The following is a 25,271-nucleotide window of genomic DNA, read 5'->3' as shown; positions in this document are numbered from 1 at the left end:
GGTTTTGACTTTTCTGCGTCAAAACGCCCCAGATTAACTGGAAATGGGACTTAATCTACCACAGAGGTTTTGAGTTAAGACATTATAACATCTCTATTGTTCAATGTTTGAAGAAAATGATTGGTGAATTTCATAATTTGATCTTTTTAGCTCCACATTTCTTGGATGAAAGTGTGTTTTTTTATTTAAAATAAAACAGATTTTCTTTGTAATTACAAACTATTTTATTAATAAGACGCCATCTGAAGTGTAAGTTTCTTAGAAAATAAGGATTGAGCATAGAATAATTTGCGTTTTTTTGCATTAAACAGTATCTAAACTTTCTAGTAATAAATCAAATTAAACTGTCATATTTGGTATTTTCATAGATTAGCTGAAGAAATAAAAGCAAGCTTTTTTGTGACCTGCTGACAGTAACTGAAATGAATTTCCAGGAAGCTGAGAAACCACTTGCTGCATGCAATCTTGTTGGTTGTGCAGCAGGCTTCACTTCTGCTTTTCAAAGATGTACAGTTCTACACTGTGCATCTGTTGCAGCCATTTTCACGTTGGATTGCAGCTTATATGGATTTAAAGTGACCAGAAGCCCTAAACCAGCCCTAAAATCTCAATATCAAAGGAGGATTTTGTGCAGAAAACGTAACAAACATGTTTCGTATCGCCCATAAACCCACCCTAACCTGCTCAACGAAGCAGAACAAGCCGCCTTTAACGATATGAGAGGGAGGTAGTTTGCAGCTTTGGTGTGAGGGCCGGTTCTCGTCACACAGCTGGTGTGAAAACCTCGGACAGGTTGTGTCCTGATGCCCATCAGAGGCTTTAGTCTCGCAGTGCTCCCCGAGGCATTAAGTAAGCAGCAAAGCCGCAGCGCCGCTGACACGGCTAATGCTCCTGGTGGAGCCTGACGGACCCGCGGTGTGAGTGTGCATGTGTTTGGCTTCACTAATTGCTCCGGCGCGGGTTGACAGTGGGATTGTCAGGGCCTGTTAGCTGGGAGAGCTTTGCGGCGCTACCTGGGAAACAAACTAATTGAGCTCAGAGTTGCCGTTATTGGTTGAGAGTGAATCAAACGATGCGGAGGAGGATCCCGGATCTGCAGGAAGGAGCCGGTTCCGGGGGCCACACGCGTAGCGCTGCAGCCGAGGGATTCCCTGCAGCTGCATGGTCATTACTTCACCAAATCCAAACCTTTTCCGCCCGCGCTCCCCCGGCAGCGGGCTGACCTTCACGCCCGGCTCAGGAGGGCAGTTACCGCCGCTTTATTCACAGCTCCAAATTCATCTCAATTATGCAGCAAAAAAAAAGGGGGCTCCACATTTTTCATGCCTGACTTAAAACAATGGCCGCACAGATGGAGCCGCACAACTTCTGCAGAACAGGGAGTCGGGTTTTAGCAGAACAGAAAGTAAACAGGGAAAGATTTTAAACCTTTCGAGTGAAAAAAATACAGAAAATAATATAGAAATGTTGGGTGAAAATTTTAAAATCCAGTAAGAAAGTGAAAGCTTGTTCAGTCAATGGTTTTATTTTACCAAGACATTTTGTCTAGTTTTTTACCTCTAGTTGAAATAAGACAAAACTAACTTAAGAATAACTTTTTAGCAAGAAATTAAAGCCTGTGTGAAGCCAAAAACTCTTTAATTTTGATGAAAAAGTCTTAGTTCCACTGGCAGATTGAAGCACATAATATATTTCTCTAAAAGTGAAATAATCCACCAGATTTTTTTCTTTTATTATAAATTAAAATGTAACAATTTGCTGCTGTATTTTGCTTTGAACTAAAATATTGTCAAGTTTTTAGTGCAAATATTTTGAAACAAGACAAAACTAACTTAAAAAGTAACTTTTCAGCAACACAGGAGGTCAACAGTTCTTGATTAAAAAAAGGACTAGTTCCCCTGGTAGATTAAGGTTTTTAACACTTGGTAGGAATATTATGACTGTTCAGTGGAAATGAATGCATTTGAAACCCATTTAGTGACAAAATGCGTCATAACTCAAAGGATGAGTTTAAAAAAATTAATAATTATTTTATCTTAATAAAAACTGTTCCAGGAAGATAAAATTTGTCAGTTTTCTTTCCACCCACCTCTCTCTGTGTCAGCTTCTGCTTGTCGATCTGCTTGACCTTTGGGCTGTTTGCCAGCAGGTGGCGCAGTTTCACATAACTCTTCCACAGCTTCTGGTACCTGCAATCAGAAAACTATTTTTTAAATCATCCTTCATGTTTATTTTTGCCTTATTTCCAACACAGTTGCATGCCGCTATCAGCTGCTGTTGAGCTCCGAAGTTCGAGTCGATTGTTTCCGTTTTATCGTTCAAGCGGATAAAAAGAAAGTGTCTCAAACGCTCGTTTCAAGCCTCATTTCTCTATAAAATGTCATCGTCTTTGCTGTGATTTGCATGTGAAAGGAGGACGGACGTTATCGGCAAGGTGACATGAACTCCCCGATCCCTCCATCCACTCTCTTTTCAATCAGAACCCTGATTGATGCACCGAGGGGCCGACTGCGGCCGTTCTGCTCCCATTCACTGGACTTTCTCCTCGTTTAGACGCCATTATTCACTTATGATTACCGAGGACAGAGAGCACTGCAAAAACACAAAACGTTACCTAGTTTCTGGTGCAAATATCTTAGTCTGCTTGGAATGAGACAAAACTAACTTAAAGTAACTATTCAGTGAAATACAGGAGCTTATTTTAAGTCAATTAATGACAGAAAACTAGTATCATCGACATTATTTCACATGATAAAAATGTCTAATAAATAAATTTTTCTGCCAATGGAACTCCAACTTTTCATCAATATTAAGAAATTATTTACTAAAAACAAGCTGAAAAGTTACTTGTAAGTTAGTTTTATCTCATTTCAAATGTACAAGAAACTAGATTAAGATTACTTTTTAAAATGTGTTTTTGCAGTGCAATGTGAATACTATGTACTTACAAAGCAAAAACACAAAAAGGTATTTTTGGTTTAGTTTCTAGTGCAAATATATTAGTGCACTAATTACACCAAACTAATTTAAAAGTAACTTTTTAGAAATTTCTCATGTTTTATCCAAGTTATTTACATAAAAACAAGTTCAAATGTTTTATTTGCAGATATTTGCACTAAGTTGGACCAAAATTACTTGGTAAGATTTTGTGTTTTTGCAGTGCAACAAGGCAGTTCAAAGTGTTTTGTATCATAAAAAGACAATTCAATAACAAATAGTTACTTTTTAACCTAACAGGAAAAAAATATTGTTTCAATGGCAGATTTTTTTTCTCCATTGATCAGGAAATAAATGTTATAAATGCAACAATGAGAAAATATCACCTTTGTAAATTAATATTAAGGACTTATTGACTTAAATCCAGCTCCTATTTCTTGCTGAAAGGTTATTTGTAAGTTAGAAAGTCTTGGAAATAAACCTTATAAAGATTTTCAAGTTAATTTTTCTCAAAGAACACAAAGTTATCAAGTGTTTTCACCCGCAAATAAATTATAAAATTATGAAAAATGTGGCAAAGTTTACGACTCTGTGCCAAGCTCAAGTGAAACTGGACAAAATTCTTGGTAGTTTTTGGGTTTTTTCAGTTGGACTGATGAGGAAGGAGAGCAGTGGATGAATTTCAGAGCTTTATTAGTGGGGACTTCATTAGAGGCTGAGGCGAGGGACTAAGGCGGCTTTACCGCCCCGATTATCAGCTCGCCGCCGCTGCCGCCGCTCACAACGATGACGGAGAGAGAAATGAGGGGAAGGAGAGTCGGTCCAGTCTGGGCGGTCCCCAATCCGCCGCATTGACCTTTCTGCGGATCCGCCGCGGCTCTCTGGGAAGCTTTCATTAGCGAACCACCAGTTCTCCAACACTTTGGTCTGAATCTCCGTCACTAAAAACTTCCACACGGCGAGGAACGAACCGCCGGATTCACAAAACCATAGAATCGCCCAGAGATTATTTAAACATGCTGAGAAAAGTTATTTCTGATGATTATCGCTTGAAGATGATTTTAAAAACTATTTTAAAATGTAGAAGTGCAAAAACAAAATTTTAGCAATAACTTTTGTCCAGCTTTAGGTGCAAATATGAAACAAAAGAAACTGTTTCAGCAAGATAAAAGAAGCTTGTTTTAAGTCGATCAATTAAATTAAAAAATGATTTTATTACTACTAGACATTTTTTCCATATTATAAGTGAAATAATAGTCAATAAGCTAATATTTTTTATTGATTCCTATTTCTATCTGAAAAGTTATTTGTAAATTAGTTTGTCTTATTTCAAATGAACTAAAAACTAAAAATGGTTAGTAATATGTAATAAATGCTACATTTGTGCACTTTACAAGATATTTATATAAATATACAAATCTTTAATTGTATCATGTCGTTTTTGTTAAGTAAGTAATTTCTTAATATTGACAAAAAAGTCCTTAATGGTATGTTTTAAGTGAAATAATCTGCCAGTGGAACAATTTTTTTCCATCAATATTAAAACATTACTGACTTAAAATCTTGCTGAAAAAGTTACTTCTAAGTTAGATTTGTTTTATTTTAAGAGAATCAGGATATTTGAACTGGATTCTAGACAAAAATATTTGGTAAAATCTGAGTTTTTTGCAGTGTATGCCCTTCATAATCAAAGGGAAGACTGTTAACTTTACAGTATTTCAGTCCCAACACCCTCCATAGCTTTAGCAATAAAAAGCTCTTGCTAAAATACCGAGCTGTTCACAGAGTGATACATGCAAACATTAACGGAAAGTTTAGTGGAACGAAAAAATACGGTAGGGAAATAAAGACAAGCAACAAGGAGGCAATAAAATAACTATATAACAAACAGGAAGTATATCTAAAGGAAAATTGATAATTTCACTGAACTCTGATCTAGAACCGGTGCAATCGGCTCAGTTTTTGTTTGCCTAGCAACAACCTGTGTAACATGCACAGCGGCCATTTTTTCACTAAATTAGATATAGGAACAAATTGATGACGCACAGTGAAGTAAGTTTAAATTTAAATATAAAAATGTTATGACCTTTGCAGTCCTGAGGAAGTCTGTTACAATCATCCAGCAGACAAGAATATCAATGGAAAGTTTAGTGGAAGGAAGAAAAAAGACATGCAATATGGGCAAAGCCCATCCTGCTAACTGTTAGCATAACTAGTTGTTGACGCAAATAGCTGCTAGCTTTACTGGCTGCTAGCTTAAGTAGCAGTTAGCTTGATTAGCTGCTGCTAGCTTTAGTTTATATTAGTGGAATCTATCAAAAACTGATTTGTTAAAACTCAATTTATTCCACAAATTAAAAAAATTTCAGTTTGATATTAAAATATAAATGCTAAACATTTATTAAAATTTGATTACAGTAGCTTTTAAAGGATGTGAATTGCACAGTTTTCTTTACATAAATCAGAGTAAAAATCATCTGAATGTCGTTAAATTGACACATAACTGCAGAATATCAACATAAAGATAAAACAAGGTAAACAGTTTTTATTTAATAGGCCCAAACCGAGACCTGGAGATGTCATCAGGACATAAAGCGGCCAATCACAGCGCAGAATGCTGATTAGTTTCTCTGCTTCAGTTCAGGAAAGACTCGGCTGCTCCTGCAGGCATGAATGTGACAGGAATCACTTTCAGCTCGTGTCAGGTGCTGCTTTTATGGATTCAGAAAAATACAAAAAATAAAGAAATGGAGGGGCAAGTTGAAAACAGACAGCAGGTTGAAGCGAAGCCGCAGATTTTATCTTCTGTTTACCTTTTTCTGTCATTTTTAATTTATTCTCTGCAGTGATTTCACTCCTCTTCCATCATCCTGATTTATTTCTTCTCTACGTACGTCCCCTGACCTCTGACTTTATCATAGCTTGTGTGTCCGTTGGGCGGGGAGCGGAGAAGAAGAAGAAGCTTCAATCAATGTTGCTGCTGATGTGTCTGCGGCTGCGATTGCCGCCACCATTGCCGCTACGCGCGTCATTATCTGCGATCGAAATCCATCAGCATCAGGAAAATTTATTTTCAGATTATTATCCTCTTGTTTGTCTCTATATCCTACAGAGCAAGCAAAGGTTTTCCTTCCAATAACCTTTCCTCCATTAATCAGGGTGTAATTGTGAACTGAAAGGAGAAAAATACACAATTTTCACACTATTTTTTAAGAAATCAAGATCTAAAAAGTGTGGTGTGCATTTGTTTCTGGATTAATGGGTAGTAGAACCAATTTTTTTAGCTTTCTGGGCCGTTTTTCCCCCACAAATTCTCAAATGTATCCAAGCATGGGCTTTGACTAGACCATTCCAACACAGTTTGCACATCTGGTTGTATGTTTAGGGTTGATTATCTTCCATCTCAGCCTCCAGCAGGTTTCATTTCCCAATTATCAACCAGTCTGCATTTTATATGCTCAAGAGAAGAGGATCCCTACAGCACGATGCAGCCACCACCGTGCTGTTAAAGTATAAGCAGCCATCAGGACAGCTTAACCATCCAAAACCAGATTAATAGTCCAGGTTTTCTGTAAATCATACATACTTCTGGTTTAAATCACAGAGTAGAAATCAGATAAACATCTAGATATTTATATGCATGTGAAAACAGTCAAGTCCTTCACTAGAGCGAGCAGGAAAAGCAAAGGAAACAAGAAAGGAGGAAAGAAAAGATCAAAAACAACAAATGAGCAAAAAAGAAAAAAGGATAGAAAGCACCAAAGAAAGAAGGAAGAAACTTAAAGTAAGCAAGAAGGACAAAAGATGGATAGAAAGCAAAAAGGAGGGAATGAAGGAGGGAAAGAAGAAAAGGACACAATGAAGACATGAAGGAAACAAAATAAAGATAAATGAAGGGAGTAAAAAAATGGCAAAAAGAAGCAAAAAGAAGATAAAGAAACCGAGTTAATAAAGTCTGGAAATATTGATATTCTTCATCCAGAAAAAAACGATAAAGTTTGAATTTCTAAGCTGATGAAATGTGGATGAATTTAATGTTTACCTGTTAACTGGTCTGGTATTAATTAAAGTTTGTGAGCATCAGTTTAAATTTAGCCTCAGCAAACAGGTTGTGTGTGTTTGTTGTCAGAACGCTCACATCGCCTCGTCTTCTGTTAATTATGCAGCAACACAGTACAGTTCTGTCGCCCAGAGCCCCCCGGATGTCAAGTCACTATTCACCAGACGCACTGCGAATCCACGGCGCCCCCACAGAAACCCGGGACGACGCATGCGAAAACGTCGCCGTGCCCGACTGCGCGGCGTTTTGTGTCTTCTGCTGTGATCTTACTGGGGGTCTCCGGCGTAGCTGAGCTGAGCGGGCCGGATGCCGAAGTGAACGATGATGGGGAAGGTGATGACGTCTGGGTTGAACTGCTCCCTGTCCAGCTGGTCGATGCGCACCGAGCTCGGTTTCTGAAAAACAGGCGGGGAGGGGCACGGCATTCGTGTTTCCGTCAGAAAAATTCAAGAACTTTTTGAGCGTTTTCAAACTTTTCCCACTTTGGAGATAAAAACAACGCAAATTAACGTAAAAATTATATCATTAATTAAGCAAAAACTGCACAAACAATATAAACGAATGGGTCACTTTTTATACGACTAAATCGATTAATCGTTCAAATATTCAACTGAATAATCAATTACTAAAATACTCACTAATTGCAGCCCGAGAATGCATAAAGCAAACTTTATTCTGATAATCGTTAGTTGCAGAAATAATTTAGTTTCAAAGTTACTTACTTCTACCACCCAAGTGGGTAAATGAAAAAGTACAATTTTTAATATGATTAATTGATTAATCACTCCAACAATTTACCAAATAATAGATGACTAAAATAAAGAGTTGCAACATTAATTTATACTAACCCTGCTTTAGTTTGATATCTACCAAAAGCCTTTCAAACTTACCTCCTTGTACCACCCAAGTGTGTAAAATAGGAAAAGTGCAATTTAAATATGATTAATCGTCAAAAATATTTGATTGAATAATCAATTAATAAAATAATAATTAGTTGCAGGCCAAATTTATATTAAGTTTGCTTCAGTTTGATATCTATCAAGTGACTTTCAAAGTTACCAACTTCTACATGAGTGGGTAAATGAAGAAATGCAGCTTTTTTATGATTAATTGATTATTTGTGATAAAAATGTATGAATTGACAGAATAAGCCCCAATTAGGTGAATGAAAATATCTGGTTTCAACTTTGAATAACATTTTTCAGATTTAAGTTTTAATCAATTTTTAGTTTGCACTTTATTACAAAACTGAGCAGCTTGAATATCAAACACCGAACTGAATTTCAAGGATTTGGAGCTCCTGGATGAAAGACGGAGGAGAAAAATCATTTCACAGTATCAACGTGTTTAGCCACCAGGCAGCCATCGCTCAATCAGCGGCGAGACGCAGGATGTGATATAAATAATCTGAACCACGAGGTGATCCGTCACAGAATGATGGAGCGAATGACAGGCAGCCCGTCCGGCGCCAGAACCCGGATCACAAGCCGCCTGTTGGCCGGTTCGGGGGTCAGAGGGAGCGGATGGCACCGGCTCGCCTCCAGACTCCCTCATCGTCCAAGCGTTTCATCCCAGGGTCAGAGGTCACCGCTGCTGGAAGCAGAACCAGAGTTCAGATGATCTGATTCATCTGGAATCAAAGCACCGGACTGGGCTGCAAAAGAACCTGGACCGGACCAGGAAAAGAACCCAGACCAGACTGGGAAAAAGACCCGAACCGGACTGGGAAAAGAATCTAGACTGGATTTGTAAAGCAACCCGGATTGGACTGGGAAAAGAACTCAGACTGGAGCAGGAAACAAAAGTTTCTGAAGCTAAATCAGATTTATGGATCCACCTACATCCATGTTCACAGCTCGATATTTAAATATTTAACGAGAAAATGGCGGAAAACTGAAAATATCCAGATGAGCAGCATTACTGAGACTTGAAAGGTGTAAATATTTACCCAAATAATATCTTGTATGTTTTTATTCAACTGCTAATCTGTATAAATCAGCTTGTTTTGATATTAAAAGAGTTTTGTTCTGTCAAAAAAGCCGGATCTTGTAGCTCAGGTTGATTTATAGCATCAATAAAAGCAATAAAACATCTGAGGGAGGGAATATTTTCCACATCTTCACCCTCAAAGGGACACAGTTGCTGCTGGTCCTCTGAAAACGGAGGCCGGGTAAGAATGTCATCCGACTAAAAGCTTTGAGTGTGGAGGAAAACAGAGGAAGTTCTTCATGTCACAACCTGCTTCCTGCAGGGTCAGAGTTCAAGACAGAAGAAGAAGAACTCCTTACCATGCCAGGGTTGGTGACGATCATGCCTTTGCACTCCTCTGCATATTTCTGCCAGTCCAGCTGCTCCCACTGCAGCATGTCTGCGATCTCCTCCTCTGGAACCAGCGCCTTGCTGCTGCGCAGGAGGTACAGCAGCACCTGGTGCATCGACAGAACCTCCTTCCCGCCGTCTACGATCAGAAAACATACGCAGGAGTCGTACAAAACCTGAATATGATGCGCTATTTATACCCGAGTGACTTCTTCAAATTGGGTCAAACATTTCATTTGTGCTGCAATTATTTTAAAGATATTAAATTTGGGTAAATGTTTTGAAGGCTGGTTGACCTTTTGACCTTTTAGCTTTCATTAATACCAATTAGTTTGGTTCAACTAACCAAATCATTGGAAAGACCTGTTCCCCTTCTCACCTGCGGGGGCGCTGCATCAAGAACTACTGAAGAAAACAACATGGAAATGGTGTCAGATTTTATCGGTTTATCGAATTTCTCTCAATTTCCCCTTTTAGTACTTGGCTTTTTTTGGTTGCATTTACCCAGAATGCTCCACTTCCTGCTGTTGGAGCAGTATCCAGTCCGCTTGTCATTCACATACACATTCAAACAGCATCAGAGTTCACTTCAACTGAACAGAGACTGAGGTTTGTAGGCGGACCAGTTTATCAGAACATGGGTTAGGGTTAGAACAGTCAAGTTTCTGGACCCATAATGGCACAAGAAGAACATGCAAAATAATCCAAGCTGAGATTTGAACCCAGAACTTTCTGTCTCATTTTAAAGCCAGACAATAGTTTGTTATTCATGAACCACAGCAGAAACGAGAAGCGGGGCATTTCTTTTCACCTGGGCTGTATAAAAATGTGAAGCCAGCCTGGTTCCTCCTCACAGATCACATCAAAAACATTAGATTAGCCGTTGCTGTGCTTTTGTAAGAGAGCAGGATAAGTGTCTGTCTGCTGCTTCTTCAAATTGGGAGAGCTGCGAGAGGAATTGTTTTTTGATGGCATGATGGCAGGAGCCGCTGTGACAAATGCTGCCATAGTAGCAATACAACAGCACCACCCGGTGGCTGCAAGCAGAACTGCAGCACAAACGGCAGAGAAATCTGAGATGCTTCTTTCGTATTTCAGTCATGTGAAGGTTTTAAAGAGTCCTACCCGGTAAGAATCTGACGAAACGAGGCATGAAATGGAACCGCTGGCATCCAGAAGACTCAGAGTCGCAGTCAGGACCTGAAAAACAGAGAAAACAGGCTTCAAAAAGTCCAAATAATCTGAGATCCAATGAATGAAATGAAATCTGAAGTCAGGTGACTCAACCTAAAATGTTTCATGAATCTATGCAGCTAACATTTCAACTTTAACTCTGAGTCCCTCCTGGATGCCTGAGCTTCTCTCTCTGAGGGAGAATCCAGACGCCCTGCAGGGAAAACTCATTTCGGCCGCTTGTATCCGTGACCTCGTTCTTTTGGACATGACCCTAGATGAGGGTATGAACGTAGATCAACTGGAAAATCAAGAACTTTGCTTTTTAACTGAGCTCTCTCTTCACCATGACAGACTAGTGCAGCGGCTGCTTCACTGCTGCACCGATCCGCCCGTCGATCTCCTCCGTTTTTCCCGCATTGGTGAACAAGATTCCGAAATACTTGAACTCTTCTAATTGAGGCAGGACAACACATCAGAGGATGAGAGACTTCTCTATCGTGCTGAAAAGTTAGTTTTGTTCTACTTCAAATGTACTAAGATATCTGCAGTAGAAACTAGACTTTGTGTTTTTGCAGAGTAGAGGCAGTACTATCATACTGTGGGAATGTTTTCCTTTCTATACCGTTTCTTGTGACGATGTTAAAGCCAATCGTTTTTTGTCTCGTACCCGTCAGATTCCAGTCGTAAAGCTCCAGAATGTCCCGGAACAAGTAGGAGGCGAACAGCTCCAGACCTCGGACGCAGTAGTTCTGGGAACAAGGAGGAAAACCCAGAGAAATGTCATCAAACATTCACCTGAAAGCTCATCTGACTGATCGATCCGATCAACTTTTGTAGGTCAAACCCGGAGGTTTCTCCTCCTCCTCCTCCTGGAAAGGATTAGCCGCTGGACTCCGCCGTTTGAGATAAAAACAAAGAGAAGAAGGAGAAGAAAAAGGAGCCGCAAGATAAAATGGTGTCTTACTGACCTCCGGTGTCATCTCCTCTATGAAGTGAATGGTGTAATCTATGTTGAAGCGGATCACTCGGCACAATGGAATCTGTGATGATGAAAGGAGCAGAGAACAAGGAGAAGAAAAGGACACGGCGTCTCATTACCACGGCGATAGGCAGAGGTTACAGCTTTTCAAGGAAAACTCATTAAAAGCTCCTTTTCTTAAAAAAAAAAAAAACTGGAAGGATGTATGGAAAACAGAAAAAAATAAAGAAAATCACGCAGGCAGATGCATTAAAAAGGCCCGATTCGTGGAAATTAAGCAACTGAAATCTGGCTAAAAGGATAAGCCAGCTCTTCTGTGTTTAATCTCCCCAGTTACACAGTCTTTGTTGTCGGAGCGCAGGGGTTCGTTTTAAGAGATTAACCTGGGAGCAGCGCTCAGTCCTGCCCGTCCCAGCGGCTAACTAGCGGCGAGCTAATATCGCTGCGCTTTTAGCTTTCCTAATCCGCCTCGCTCCGGCTTTTAACGAGGCCCGCTCAAATTATCCGCCTCAGATCGGTCCGCGTCCTCCAGGGCCTTTCATGCTATTGATCACATTAGCCAAACATGTGGGATACACTGCAAAAACACAAAACACGGCGGTTTTTAAACTTGAAGTAGGACAAAACCAGCTTGTAAGTAACTTTCCAGGAAATTACAGGAGCTTGTTTTAAGTCACTAATTTCTTAATATTGATGAAAAAGTACTAGAGCTGAAATGTTTAATCAGATTAATTGTGATTAATCAAGTACTGAAATAATGAGTTTGCTTAGCAATCGATTAATTGTTAACAGGAGAAAAACAGATTCTACAAAAGGTAATTTCCAGAAAGAACGACGCACTCAGTGCAGCGATTAAGACGAAACTGTGCAAAATAAATGTGCATTTTGCATTTAGGACTGTAAATATATTTTACATTTAAACTAAAACAAAAAAAGCTGTTTTTTAAAAAAGAAACTGAATCATTTGCATCTTTTAATCTAATATTGTAAAACAAAAAAAAAAAGGCTGAAGTCGTTAAATGAAAAATTTGTCAAATTTTTAATGGGATTAACTAATTAATCAATTACTAAACTAATTAATAATTAGTTACATCCCTGAAAAGCAATATGACTCATTTAAAACATGGGGAAGATATCTTATAATCCACCTGTGGAACTGGAACATTTTCATCAATATTAAGGAATTATCTACTTAAAACAAATTCCTGGATCTTGGTGAAAAGTTACTAGACAAAAATACTGGCAGTATGTAAAAAACTTTGTAGGTCTGTGGCCATAAATCAGAGTTTAAGTTTTCTGGAAAGAGACGGAAACCAGGCTGAGCTCAAACGGCTGCAGATCGAGTCGTTCCTCTTTAATGGCCGACAGCCACTGACGGGCCTTCAAACGGCGCGGCGGCGGCGACTCGGCGGCGAGGTCAGCCCGGCTATAAAGGAGCCGACCCGCAGCCAGAAGCTGATTTTTGAAGTAACGTTTGAGGAAACTGGAGCTGAAAGCTGAGGACGGCTTCGCTCAGCGCGTTAACTGGAGGAGGGTCAAAGGAGCGCGGCGGTGAGAGCGAAGAGTAAAAATCAGCTGCTTTCCTCCTGATTAAAATGGTTTGAGCCAATAGCAAATATCCATTATGTTTGACATAGACACCTCTTGGCCTTTCACTCACACAAATGTTTCATTGTTTTATAAAAACTCAGATCAAAATACCATTCTTGAAAATTATTCCCATTTAAAATAAGTTTTTTAAGGATGCCGCGTATTTTAAAAAAATAATGACATGCGTCACTAAACTGCATTTAATCACATTTATAAATTGATTCATGTTTATTTCCAGTAATACTGTCTGTTTTATTTTACACCAATAAACTGACTGATAATAAATAAAATGTCTGCTAGGAATGAAAACAAGCTCCTATTTAATGAAAAGTTTGTTTTTTCTTATTTTAGGTGAACTAAGATATTTTCACTAGAAACTAGAAAAAATACTTGGTAAGATTTTGTACTTTTTGCAGTGCTTAGATGCTGCAAACCCACAAACTTACAATTTGTAATGAAATGAATTCATAAAAGCTGGAAGAATTAGGAGTTATAGCTTTAAACTATCAACTCCTTCTGGTCAGTAAACATGTCTGACCGACACGTTAATCGATTAATCGTTTCCTCAGACTTACGTTGGTGAGAGGAGTGTGGGAGAACAGAGAGAATCCTTCGAACAGATACTCGTGGTCGTCGTACTCGATCACTGTCGGCCGGTCGGTCTGGAAAAGAAGGGGATGAAAACGGTGGCGTGAAACATCTGAGCTGCTGTAAGGGAGGAATGATGACATCATACCAGGAAGTTGGTGGGCGGAGACACCGTGATCCTGTAGTGGAACAGTTTCCCGGCGTTGTTGTTCATGGGGCGGCATTGCTTCAAAGGCTGAACAAAAATTACAACCAGGAAATAAATACATCTCAGATAAAACTGCTATTTCAGTAAACAATTAATTGACGACTAAGCTTTTCAATTAATCTGTATATTTACAGACAGTTTTTATTTTATCTTAAATGTAAAATATATTTTTATATTTTGGCTGAATTACTCGTCTGAATATGTTTTCTGTTTTCTTTTGGCAAATGTTTGTTTTTGCCTCTAGTTACTTTATGAGTTTATAATTATTTGAAGAATCGATTAATCGTTTCTTCAAACAGGATTTTTACCTCAAAAATGTTTGTTTTCCAGTTGAATTGAACAGGATGAGCCTCAATGCAACTGAATTAAGTTCCTAAATGATTGATGATTTCGTTACATTAGAAAAACTTGGTAAAGAACTGAACTAAAAATCTCATCTCACGTAGCAAATCTTAGTTTTAGCTACAGAGTGAAGGTCTGTTTTTAATGCAAAATGTATATCTTGTTACAGTTTTGGTCTAATATCTGATCTGAATGTGTTGTTTTTCAGCAAATTGCCTTATTTTAAGTCACTACTCCAGTCAATGACTAATTGATAAATAGTTGATAATTCTTTGAATAATCGATTAATCATTTCAGTCAGCCAAAAGGTTGACTTTATTTTAATCAAGCTTGCTTGTCTTTCACCTGAATTCTTTAAGATGTGTAAAAATAAAACTAGAATACTTTTTAAACAACTTTGCATTTTCACAGCAGAGAACCAACTTTTTATATCCGTGTGGATTGGAAATCTCATGTGAAGTAGCAAATATGCAACAAATCTTCTCAAAACTGATGTGCAAATTGACCAAACTCCAAAATACCTCCTGTAGGTTGGAGGATTTATTAATCAATGCATAATTTTTATCAATTCATGCTGCATGAAGGTCTGATCTCAAGGCTAAAATGTGTTTTATTCTTCCACCGAAGAGGCTGACAGAAGCTAAAGCTTCTCATAAAAACATAATCAGTGAGTCACAAGGACCCGAGTCTATTTTTTAATCTTCTTATACAGGCGATGGAGTCACGTTTATTGTAGTCCGTGGGAGAATGGCCTTTGTGTGGGAATGAGTGAGATGGTGCCCTTGGCCGTGCTGTGGCGCAGCGTCAAGGTCACGATGGGTGATTTATTCACAGCGCGACCAACCTCCTCTCCGGGGTAGATGCTGTGGCGGATCCCCGTTCGTCTGGCCTTGGCGCTGCACTTGCACAGGGGGCCATCATTCATCTGGACAGAGAGAGAGAGGAAGAGAGTGATCCATGATGGCGCCAGGTAGAACCGGCGGAAACGCTGCAGGCTGCCGACCTTTAGCTCCCAGGTTTTCGCAGGTTCAGGAAGAAATCAAGATGGCGTCACAGAAACATGGCAGGAGGGGATAGTTAATCTGCAGGGATTTACTCCCACTGAAAGATTACGGTCCCGATAGAGGAATGGAGTGAAATCTGGATCTTTACATCTGTACATTTATATATTCTAGATGTAAATTTATAGATTGATAGAAGTGGTGAAACTTTCAATATGGAGAATTAGTAATAAAAGAGAGGATAGGGAACGAAGGAAGAAAAGAGGAGCGAAAGAAGAAATAGAGAAAGGAAAAAGAGAACAGAAGAGGGAGAAATGGAAGAAAGGAAGAGAGAAAGAAAAAGATAGGAAGGAAGGAAGGAAGGAAGGAAGGAAGGAGGGAAGGAAGGATCAAAGAACAAAAGAAGGAAAGAAAAGAGAGAAGAAGAAATATGAAGGTAAGAGATAGAAAGAAAAGGAAAACACGGAAGAAGGAAGAAAGAAACTTCCTCTGTGGTTTTCCTGCCGGCCCCCTGACCAGCTGCTCCTCCACCAGAACCCTCACTGGTCTGAACTGGGCACTAACTGGTTTCGTCTCACCTGGCCCGGGTCGTTGTACCACAGCTCCTCATGCAGACGGTCCGGATGCGCCTTCTTCCTCTTGATCTCGGCGATGACGTCGAAAACATCGGAGTCGGAGCTGCTGGAGCAGCTGCTGCCGTCGCCGTCCGACTCGCAGTCCGACTCGCTGCTGCTGTCGTCTGCAACGAAAAGGTAAAGGCTCTGAAAGGTCTCTGAAAGGTCACTGAAAGGTCACCGACATCAGAGGAGTCACCGTGTAAATATAAAGGAACCAGAAGGTTTAGTTTTCACTGTGAGGTCGGCCCTCATTTCCATCCGACTCTTCATTAATGACTGGCATCAAATAAATTATTATACAGACGGTTCAAGGAAGGAAGGAAAGGAGGAAAGGAAAAAAAAAACAAGAAAGAATTTATGGATTCATGCATGGTCAAGAGAGAAGGAAAGAATAGAGGAAGGAAGGAATCAGAGGAAGAAGGACATGAAGGAAGAAATGAATAGCAGAAGAATTAAGGAACCAATGAAAGAAGAAAGGGTGCATGAATTGATAAAGGAAGGTTGGGAGGAAGGAAGAATGAATAAAGAAGAGAGAAGGAAAGAAAGATTAATTAATGCATGAAAGAAAGAAAAAAGAAAGGAGGGAAGGAGGAAAGGAAGCAATATAAGAAAGGAAGAAAGGAGGGAAAGGAGACTGAAAGTCAAAAAGAAGCAAAGAAATGAAAGGATAGAAGCAAGGAAGGAAGGACAGAGGAAGGAAGCCACAGAAGGAAAGAAGGTCAGAAGCAAGAAAGGACAGAAGGAGACAAAGAAAGGAAGGAAGGAAAGAAGGAAGGAAGACGTAAAGAGTGGTTAATGGACCCAGCAGGTCCGGTTTCCTCTCTGAGCTCGGATCCCTCACTTCCTTCATCGCCTCTCCATTCACAAAAAACAAACTGCAGGATTAAAACGATAGTTTAGACGTTTCGTAGCTCTGAGCTAAACTGCTTCTTCGGCTCTTATCAGCTTTTTAACTCCAATACTTCATCATGTGGCCAGAGCCACTTATTTACAAAATGAAATCGAACAAGAGGGATTCATAGGAGCAAAAACAGACGGAGAGATGCAGATAGCATCGTAAACAAATTAGGGCTAATGCACATGGTTTCTGGTAGCAAAAAGTTACACAGAAGAAGAAAAAGATGGACGCCCCCATTAAAGCCTTAAGGACCCAACGCTGGCTGGGAGTTGCAGCAAAATATCTGAGCAAACGTCTTAAACTGATCCGAACTAAACCTCCTGGTTCTTCTGAAAAGGTTTTCGGAGGATATTTTTTCAAAGCACTTTACTTGTGTTTATGCCCTTGCAGGAAATTCGGCCAGATTATGCTTTTAATTATAAATGTTATACTTTTTCTGTAAATTGCATGTATTTTCTTAAAGATACTGAAAATATTTCAACATAAAAAATAGACATTTTAATTTATTGTCTTAAAATCACGGCAGAAGTAGAAAAGTAAAAGTAGAAGAAGAAGTGAGAGAAAAAATAAAAGTAGGGGATGACATAAAATTAGCATAAGATGTGGAAGAAAATGAAATAGAAGTAGAAGCTGACAGAGAATAAAGAGAAAAAGGAGAAGTAGCAACAGAAAAGGTAAAAATACTAACAGAAGAAGTGGAAGTAGCATAAGTTAAAGAATTAATGACATATATTCATTAATCTTGTTCAATGTCTGCAGACAGAAACTCGCCTGGAGCTAAAATCTGGCATATTTATGGTGAATATCCACTTTCAGTGTTTTAAATGAATAAATCTGAGTCAGAATATCTCTACTGTGATTTTTAAATGATTTATTTTAGTTTCCAAACAGATAATTAACTGGCATTTTCATCACTTTTAAAGTTTGACACAATAGTAGTTTATTTTTTAAAATGTTATTTCACAGAAATAAACGTAAACAGTTAACATGTCAGGATTAAATCTTCATACAAAATTTTAAAAAAATAAAAGTTACAAATAAACACACCTAAGTTGTCATTTTGTTGTATTTTATGTCACATTCGTCCCTTCATAACTGGGATTAAAGGGTCTATTTAAGGCGTCAGAAAACTCCACTAAAGTTACATTGATTTATCTTTTCATACAGTAAGAACCAGTAAAGATTTGGACAACATACCTGGATCCTCGTCCAGTTTGGTTTTAGGCGGCTCCCATTTGGGTCGAGCGGCTTTGGCTCGTTCCTGCCTCTTTATGAGTTCGTCCTCGAAGCGTTCGTAAAGGTCGCGCAGTTTGCTGGTTCCCACGACCGTGGAGTCGCCCTGAAACAGAACGGAGACGGGTCTCTGTGTAGCAGCTTAAAAACATGAGGCGTAAATCACAAATATGCCACAATACGGCTGAAATGCCACTCACTGAGGAAGAAGCAATCACTCTAAAAGAAGGATTTTTTTCCTGTGGTGTCTGACTAAAATAATCGTCTGATAGAAACATGCTAACGATTTCTAAAGTCCATGCAGCAGTTAGAGAGGACTGAAGTGATTTTAATGTGATTTCTGCCTCAAACGATTGCTGAGAAATTATTGTTACACACAAAAAACACTTTAAAGCAACTTTCCGTGACATTTACAGGAATGTCAGAGTATGAAGCGACCAGGCTGGCTGTCTGAGTGGCTGGATGTGGTCGCTTTATTAGATATTAGGTTTCTAGAGACTGAAAGTCGCGCTGTGGGCCGATCAAATAACAAAGATCATCAAGACAAACTGAGTGCTTGAAGAATGCAACCTGAAATACTCTCCTGAAATCTCATTTTGAAAACCGTGAAAACTTCATTTTGTCCCGGAACGAGAAGCACATTAAATTATGAAGCTTTCATTCCCATAAAGAGGCTCCATTTAACCTTTGATCTGAGCGCCAAAGTCACTCTGCGTCCTCTGTTTTTCACTCAGTGATAACATCCTCACTGTCCCGGCAGAAAAAGCACAGACAGTCGTGATAAATCGGTTTACTCCGACATTTACAGTCACTTTGACGTTCCTGGAAGAGCAGCCAGCGTTCTTGCTGCAGCTTCACAGACTCCTGGTAAAGGTCAGAGCGTTGGAGAAAAACACAGAGCTGGGATCAGGAAGGCTTTTAGCGTGCGGGAGGTGATCTGAGGCGTCGCCTGACGATCTGCAGCACGGCCTAAAACTCTCTCACTTTCAGCCACATCAGGACCGTGAATGCTCCACAATGCATAACAGAATCCATTTAAAAACAGTTAAAATATTAATAAATACCTGACTCTGTCTTCAGTAAGTTCTTAAAGTTAAATTATCTTTTCACACTGATTGTTTTTGTGATTTTATTTTCAGTCTAAATCAATAATTTAGAAATATTTGCAAGACATTTTTTTAAATATTTTTGCTTGTATATGACAAAGAAATGGTTTAGTGATGCTAACTTCCACCTCTAGGTGGCAGTGTTTCTTAATTCTACGAAACTGCTGCTTCAGCTTTAGTTGATGTCAAGTTATCCTTTATAGACGTGGAGAATGACAGAAAGTCTCATTTGACATCATACTTAAGTGCAAATATTCCAACGTTTCTTGTAAACATTTCTAAAAGTGTGATTTTAATTGCAAAAAAGATTTTAAAAAATCAAAAACAATCATGAAATCCTGGAGGAATTAATCAGGGTGACAAAGTTCTGGATTCCCTGGCAGATTATCTTACTTATAAAAAGAAAAAAATGTAAAAAAAATATTCTGCCAATGGAAATAGAATTTTTTAAAATCAATATTAAGGAATTATTTAAATAAACATGTTCATATTTCTTCCTGAAAAGTTACTTGTAAGTTAGTTTTGTCTTATTTCAGGTGTAATAAGATATAAAATTGTGAGACTTTGTGTTTTTGCAGTGTGAAAATTTAAATTTATTGTAAAATTGCAAAAAAACAACTGGAGGAACTGATTGATGTAACTTGATTTGATTGATAATATTTAAGCACACAACTGTTCCGGGTTTGACCCCTGAACCAGAGCGTGCAGAGCAGAACGTACCACTTGGTCCATGGGGTCGTTGGAGTAGAAGCTCTCGGCATGAGTGCAGCGGATCCAGGCGGGTTTCAGCAGCTCTTCCTCCTCCTTCTCCTCGTCGTTCTTCTCCTTCTCTCTGTCCCGCTGTCGATCGCGCTCCCGCTCGGCGAACGCCTCGTCGGAGTCCCGGCTCCGGAGGGACGAGTAGCTCCGCTCCCGGCTCGGCCCCGACGAGCTGTCGGACCGCCGCTCCTTCTCCTCCTCCCAGCGCCCTCGCTTCCTGTCTCGGCTCGTTGAGCGACTACACAAAACAAAAACAGATTTCTGTCTTCTAAAAGTGGTTAAAACTCTGAAAAAGATCACTTTATTGGTCATAATTTGTCATGGAAAATATGTTTTCCAGATAACATTTTGATTTATCACTGTCACAATAAATTCCAATTAATCCACTGTAAACACAAAATCGTACCAAGTTATAAAATGGGACAAATGTCTCATTGTTACACTTATAAGTAGAACTTTTTAATTCATATAAATGAGTCAAAGAATTATTGACCTAAAAAAAGCTCTGATTTCTTGCTGAAAAGTTTCAGGTGAACTAAGACTTTTGCACTAGAAACTAGACACAAATAGTTTTGTGTTTTTTGTCGTGTTCCAAGAGGAAATTAAAGTTTGAGAGGCTGTACTTTTATCATAACCGTATCATTTTACTCTTTGAAATATTATGAGTGTGTGAACCTGAAAGTCTTACCTGCGCGGTCTCTTCCTGTAGCGATCGGGTGACTGGGATCGGCGAACATCTCGGTGACGGTACCGCTCCCTGTGAGGAAGCAAACGGGAGGGAGATCCTTAGTACTGAATAGGTTTTCATTGATTAATCAATACTCATTTGTTTATTTATTTTATGTAAAGCACTTGAACTGCCTTGTTGTTAAAATATAAATTAAACTGAGTGATGGAGGGCCATATAAAAAGCAGAAGTGTGCCGGTTTTGGCCCCCGGGCCATCAGTTTGACCCCTACCTGCTCCTCTCCCGGCTCCGGTGTCGCGGCGGACTCCTCCCTCTGTCGTAGTCAGCTTTGTAGCGCACCCCCTCCGCCCTCCCACGCCGGTCCGGACTCCTGCCGCGCTCCTTCCTCTCTCCGCTGAACTCCATTTTGTGCCGCTCGCCGTAGCCATAGCTCTTCTGCCTGTGGTCGTCATGGCGATACCCTCTTTCCGGCGACCTCCGGCTGTCGGCGGACTTCTCGTACGGGTACGGCCCCCCATGTCGCACGCCGTGGTCCGGCTGGAAGGGGCCGGCGGTCTGGGTGTAGCCGGGGTTGAAAGGCGGAGGAGGGAAAGGAGGGTAGTTCATGGTGTACGGGGGGTGGTAGCTCATGGGCGGAGGCATGGTTGGGTGAGTCAGTGGGGGCGGAGGCATCATGTAGGGGGGGTAGGAGGTCTGAGCAGACACCTGGGAGCCGGGAGTCGGACCCCCTGCTGAGCTGGGCAAAGTGGGAGGCGGGAAATTGGGAGGGGGTTTGGGGAAAGGTGGGCGCAGCGGGCACTGACTCAGAGCGCCAGGGTTCTGCTGTGACGGAGCCGGGGGAGGGTACTGCATGAAGTCAGGGTGCGGGGGCATGTAGCCGGCGCTGCCATGGTAACCCGAACCTGTCTGTGGGTCGTAACGGTAGGGTGGAGCAGGAGGCTGGGGAGGGGGAGAGCTCAGGTAGTTCTGGCCGGGGGGCATCTGTCCCCTTGGACCCCCACGGTCCGGCTGGAAAGACATGACTGGGGACAAAAACTAAATTCAGCAAATATTCTCAAAGTGTTTTTATCTGTGTTTACAAACTACATCTATAATATTAATAATCGATTAATCAGATAAAAATATTTGACACAATTAACTACTGTAGCCACTCTTATGCAAAATTAAAAATACATTAAAAGGCACAAGATGAAAAATTAAAATTTCTTAAATAAATTTTTTTTCTTGCAATATGCAATAACATGGGCTTCCTTTGTGTGAAATAAAGAGTTAAAAAGCATAAATGTGTTTTCATCTTAAATTCAAAATGTATATATATTATATGCACTTTTGGCTTAGCAAAACATTTTTATGTCTTATACTCCAGTTAATGACAGATTAGCAATTTTAATAGAAAACATGGAGACTTTTTAATAATGCAACATGTGGATTCACCAGTAGGAACCAAAAAGGGGGATCTTCTCCCCTTTCTGCTCCGGGACTCAATAACTGTTGGACCGGCCCTGCCGTCTGTCCAGTTTTACATTGATATGAAAATCTTCTCTAGAAAAACATGCATAGTTTATTTTATCTAGTGTTATGGGATAAAACAACATTTGTTGAGATAGAAATTTAGGTAGAGACTGATTTTTATACTTTTATATGAATTAAATGATATTTTAAATATTTTCACTCAAAACTGAGACCAGATTTAACCTGGATATGAATTCCATACAATGTTTAAATCTGACCAATAATTGTGACAATAATTAAAAATGTCACAGAAAGGCCTCTTAAAGGTACTTAAATAACAAATAAGTAGTAAATTACGGAGCGTTAGCGCTAAAAGGAGGAGCTAATGTAAACTCGTGTTAGCCAGGTACCTAGCAAGTCATTTCAGGACAAAACCCGTAGAAATTACCTGAAAAAGACGGAGTTTATGTCGCTCCGAGCGTTTACGATTACAACGACGTTAGCTGCATCAGATTAGTGAATTAAACAGCCGCTGTAACAACGAGAGGATGCGATGTTCGCTGGATAGCGGGTAAAAACAGCGAGTCCGTGTTTCCACTCGGAATCTGGAACGCTGGAACACCAACGGACCAATCAGATTCAACGACGCGAACGATGACGAAATCAGAACTTCGTTGCCGATGTATGACAAGCTGCACGTTGCACTCAGACGTCAGCCACTCCGCCATATTGAAAGGGGAAAACATCCATTTAGTGCAGCCTGAAATGGAGCCGCTCTTGCATGAAATTCTGTTCTGTTTAATCCTTTCATCATGGAACACAAATCCATTTGTTAACATTTGCTCTCTTTTTTTGTTGCCAAAGTTAGAGACCAGATTGGAACCAAATATTTTAATTGTATGAAATAATCTGTTCCCCATGAAATCTTTGGGAAATAAAGAGCAAATGTTTTCAAATTTATAGTATTTGCTGTCCATAAAAATCAGTTTGTCAGAATGGAACTCATTTAATCTGATTGCATTATACAAACCTAAATTAAGTTGAACGTATGAATTAAAATTACAGTAATCTGTGTGTTTTACTTTGGTGAATGTAAATCTATGGTTTCAACGGCATAATGGCAGCAAATATGTTTTTGTTTAAATGTTGTGACCTATACAACACATAATTAATCTTACCTGATACTTTTTAATATATTTAATTCATGTATGCTTATATTTCTACCATTACAACCCTAGAGGGCAGCAGAGGATTGGATTTCTTTTCCTCTCCTGTTTCTTTTTTACCATATAAAGTTGAAAATGTGTCTTGGGTAGCATTACTATGGAAACCTTGTTTTCTGACCAAAAGGGACATCAGTGATGAGCAAGAATACAAAATATTCTGCCTTACGGCTAAACGTCAGAGCTCCTGCAGCACCCTGTCAGTGTAATCTCTATTGTTTTGCACTTCACCTCACCTCGTCTCTTGAGGTGTTTGCCAAAACAGGCAGATTCTCGTTGTCCAGCTCCAGTTTTTATGTGACGTTATCCAGATCCTGCGGTTGATGGATGAGTCTTAAAGGTTAAGGAGTCAAAGCCCACACAGTTTGCTGGGGGGAAGGATTCGTCCCAAATTACTAATCGTCCATCAAAGGGAATTGAAGTGCAGAAACATTTTCTGATAGGCTGAAGGTCAGTTACAGTATGAGGATACTCAAACCTTGGAGAACGCTGCCCACATGTTGTTTCTTCTCTTTCCAAAGCCAAACTTCAGGAATAAATTCAACTTTTCAAGTTTGAAAACAGAAGTTATGAACAGTACTTCACAAGTAATTTCTTGCATTTAGCAAATAGAAATAATTTTGATTCTAACTAAACTAAAAAATCAGTTTTTATTTATTCCGTGTAAGTGAAGAGCTGTTTAAGTCGAATTAACTGACTTTCTTCTGCAGAGGTAATCGGAAACATTAAAACATCTTTAATTTTGAAGAAAGGTTTTGAATTTTGCAGCGCACGGCTCGTCTCCCTTCTCCCTGGAGATGAACTGCTTCAGGATTTACTTCACAAACAAGAGGATTGTCCTTCATGTCCTTCAACAAATTCATATTTTTTATCTCATTAAATATTCAGGAGGGCTTTCCAGTGTAGAGCGCTTATTCATAGCATTTACAGTCAGAAGAAAGTGCATCATGTTTAAATAAGGAACTATATGAATAGTTTAGAAAGAAGTTGAATTGGTTATTTAGTGTATTTAGTGGTAATATATTCCCTGCAGCCTTTGTTCGTTGTCCCCCTGCAGCGCCGCCCCTGTGAACCTGTCAGGTATTCATGTTGCACTAAAATATTTATGCTTAAATGCAAAAAACTCTTATTTAAATCTATGCTGTGAAAAAGATCCACAGATTTGGACAAAGCTTGTTAGTTTTCCTGTGACGTGCCGCAGGCAGCAGGATCCCATTACAATTCACTTCCAGTCACTTCAAACAGCATCTATATTCTGTGGCTTCTGCTGGTTTTGCCCTTCAGTCCTCAGAAAACGGATGATTTTCTCCCTGACACTCTGCCTCAGGTTTTTATAAACACTTCATTTGAATGACAAGAAATCGCCTGTCAAACCTCCATCTTTGTCTCTCAACGATCTGCGGCGAATTACGCTAAATTTAAAAATTCAGAAAAATTACAAACGTCGTATGAGAATCAGGTCATAATAAACGTTATCAATAATATCAATAAACTTCATTGTTGTAATATTATGGCTTATATGCTCGTATTATTCTTGTAATTTTGTGACTTTATTCTCTGAATTTCTACATTATTTTGTGTTATTATATCTTTATTATCAGAATATTCTGACTAAAGTTTTTTATGACTTTGTTCTTATTTAGACTTTATTCTCAGGTTAATTTCATAACATTATGACTTTATTCTTTGACTTTTATGATTTTATTCTGTTATCATTACAATTTTATTCTCATAATATTGTGAATTTATTATGTGAATATTATGACTGTTTTCATATCACAACTGGATATTTTTGTGATATTATGACTTTTTTCTTTTAATTTTGAATTATTCTTGTTTCATTACGACTATTTTCATATGACTATTCTAAAAATATGACTTCATTCTCATATATAAAGACTCATTATTTTGAGTTTATTCTCATGTGAGTTTTGTTCTTGTAATATTACGACTTTATTCTTGTCATTTTAATTTAAACGACTCTCCTTCCTTCATATTTGCTCCATAATTCTGGTGATTTACACATCAGGTCTAAAACTTTCTGAGAATTTTCCTGATGTTGTGAGGAGACAAAAACTTGCTCAAGTCTTTTAAC

At 39.2% G+C, this 25,271-nt stretch overlaps 1 protein-coding gene across 1 annotated transcript in view; it reads right to left on the bottom strand.

Moving 5' to 3' along the window:
- The window catches only part of drosha (drosha ribonuclease III), a 152,740-nt gene extending 130,181 nt beyond the window's left edge, over positions 1-22,559 (bottom strand). Inside the window, exons 1-15 of the mRNA XM_055059367.1 lie at positions 22,402-22,559; positions 20,773-21,523; positions 20,502-20,570; positions 19,775-20,051; positions 17,913-18,054; positions 15,779-15,939; positions 15,044-15,124; positions 13,798-13,884; positions 13,637-13,723; positions 11,461-11,532; positions 11,160-11,241; positions 10,442-10,516; positions 9,286-9,455; positions 7,268-7,392; positions 2,090-2,189 (exon numbers count right to left, since the gene is read on the bottom strand). Coding sequence (XP_054915342.1) covers positions 2,090-2,189; positions 7,268-7,392; positions 9,286-9,455; positions 10,442-10,516; positions 11,160-11,241; positions 11,461-11,532; positions 13,637-13,723; positions 13,798-13,884; positions 15,044-15,124; positions 15,779-15,939; positions 17,913-18,054; positions 19,775-20,051; positions 20,502-20,570; positions 20,773-21,521 — 2,277 coding nt within the window. The 5' untranslated portion in view covers positions 21,522-21,523; positions 22,402-22,559. The remainder of the gene's footprint in view (positions 1-2,089; positions 2,190-7,267; positions 7,393-9,285; positions 9,456-10,441; positions 10,517-11,159; positions 11,242-11,460; positions 11,533-13,636; positions 13,724-13,797; positions 13,885-15,043; positions 15,125-15,778; positions 15,940-17,912; positions 18,055-19,774; positions 20,052-20,501; positions 20,571-20,772; positions 21,524-22,401) is intronic.
- Between the last annotated feature and the right edge of the window lie 2,712 nt (positions 22,560-25,271).

The sequence above is a fragment of the Poeciliopsis prolifica genome, unplaced genomic scaffold (genome assembly GCF_027474105.1).
Source record: "Poeciliopsis prolifica strain line A6 unplaced genomic scaffold, Auburn_PproV2 SCAFFOLD054, whole genome shotgun sequence".
Taxonomy (NCBI): domain Eukaryota; kingdom Metazoa; phylum Chordata; class Actinopteri; order Cyprinodontiformes; family Poeciliidae; genus Poeciliopsis; species Poeciliopsis prolifica.
Note: the sequence above shows the minus strand (reverse complement) of the source record. Positions and strands in the feature narration are given on the sequence as shown.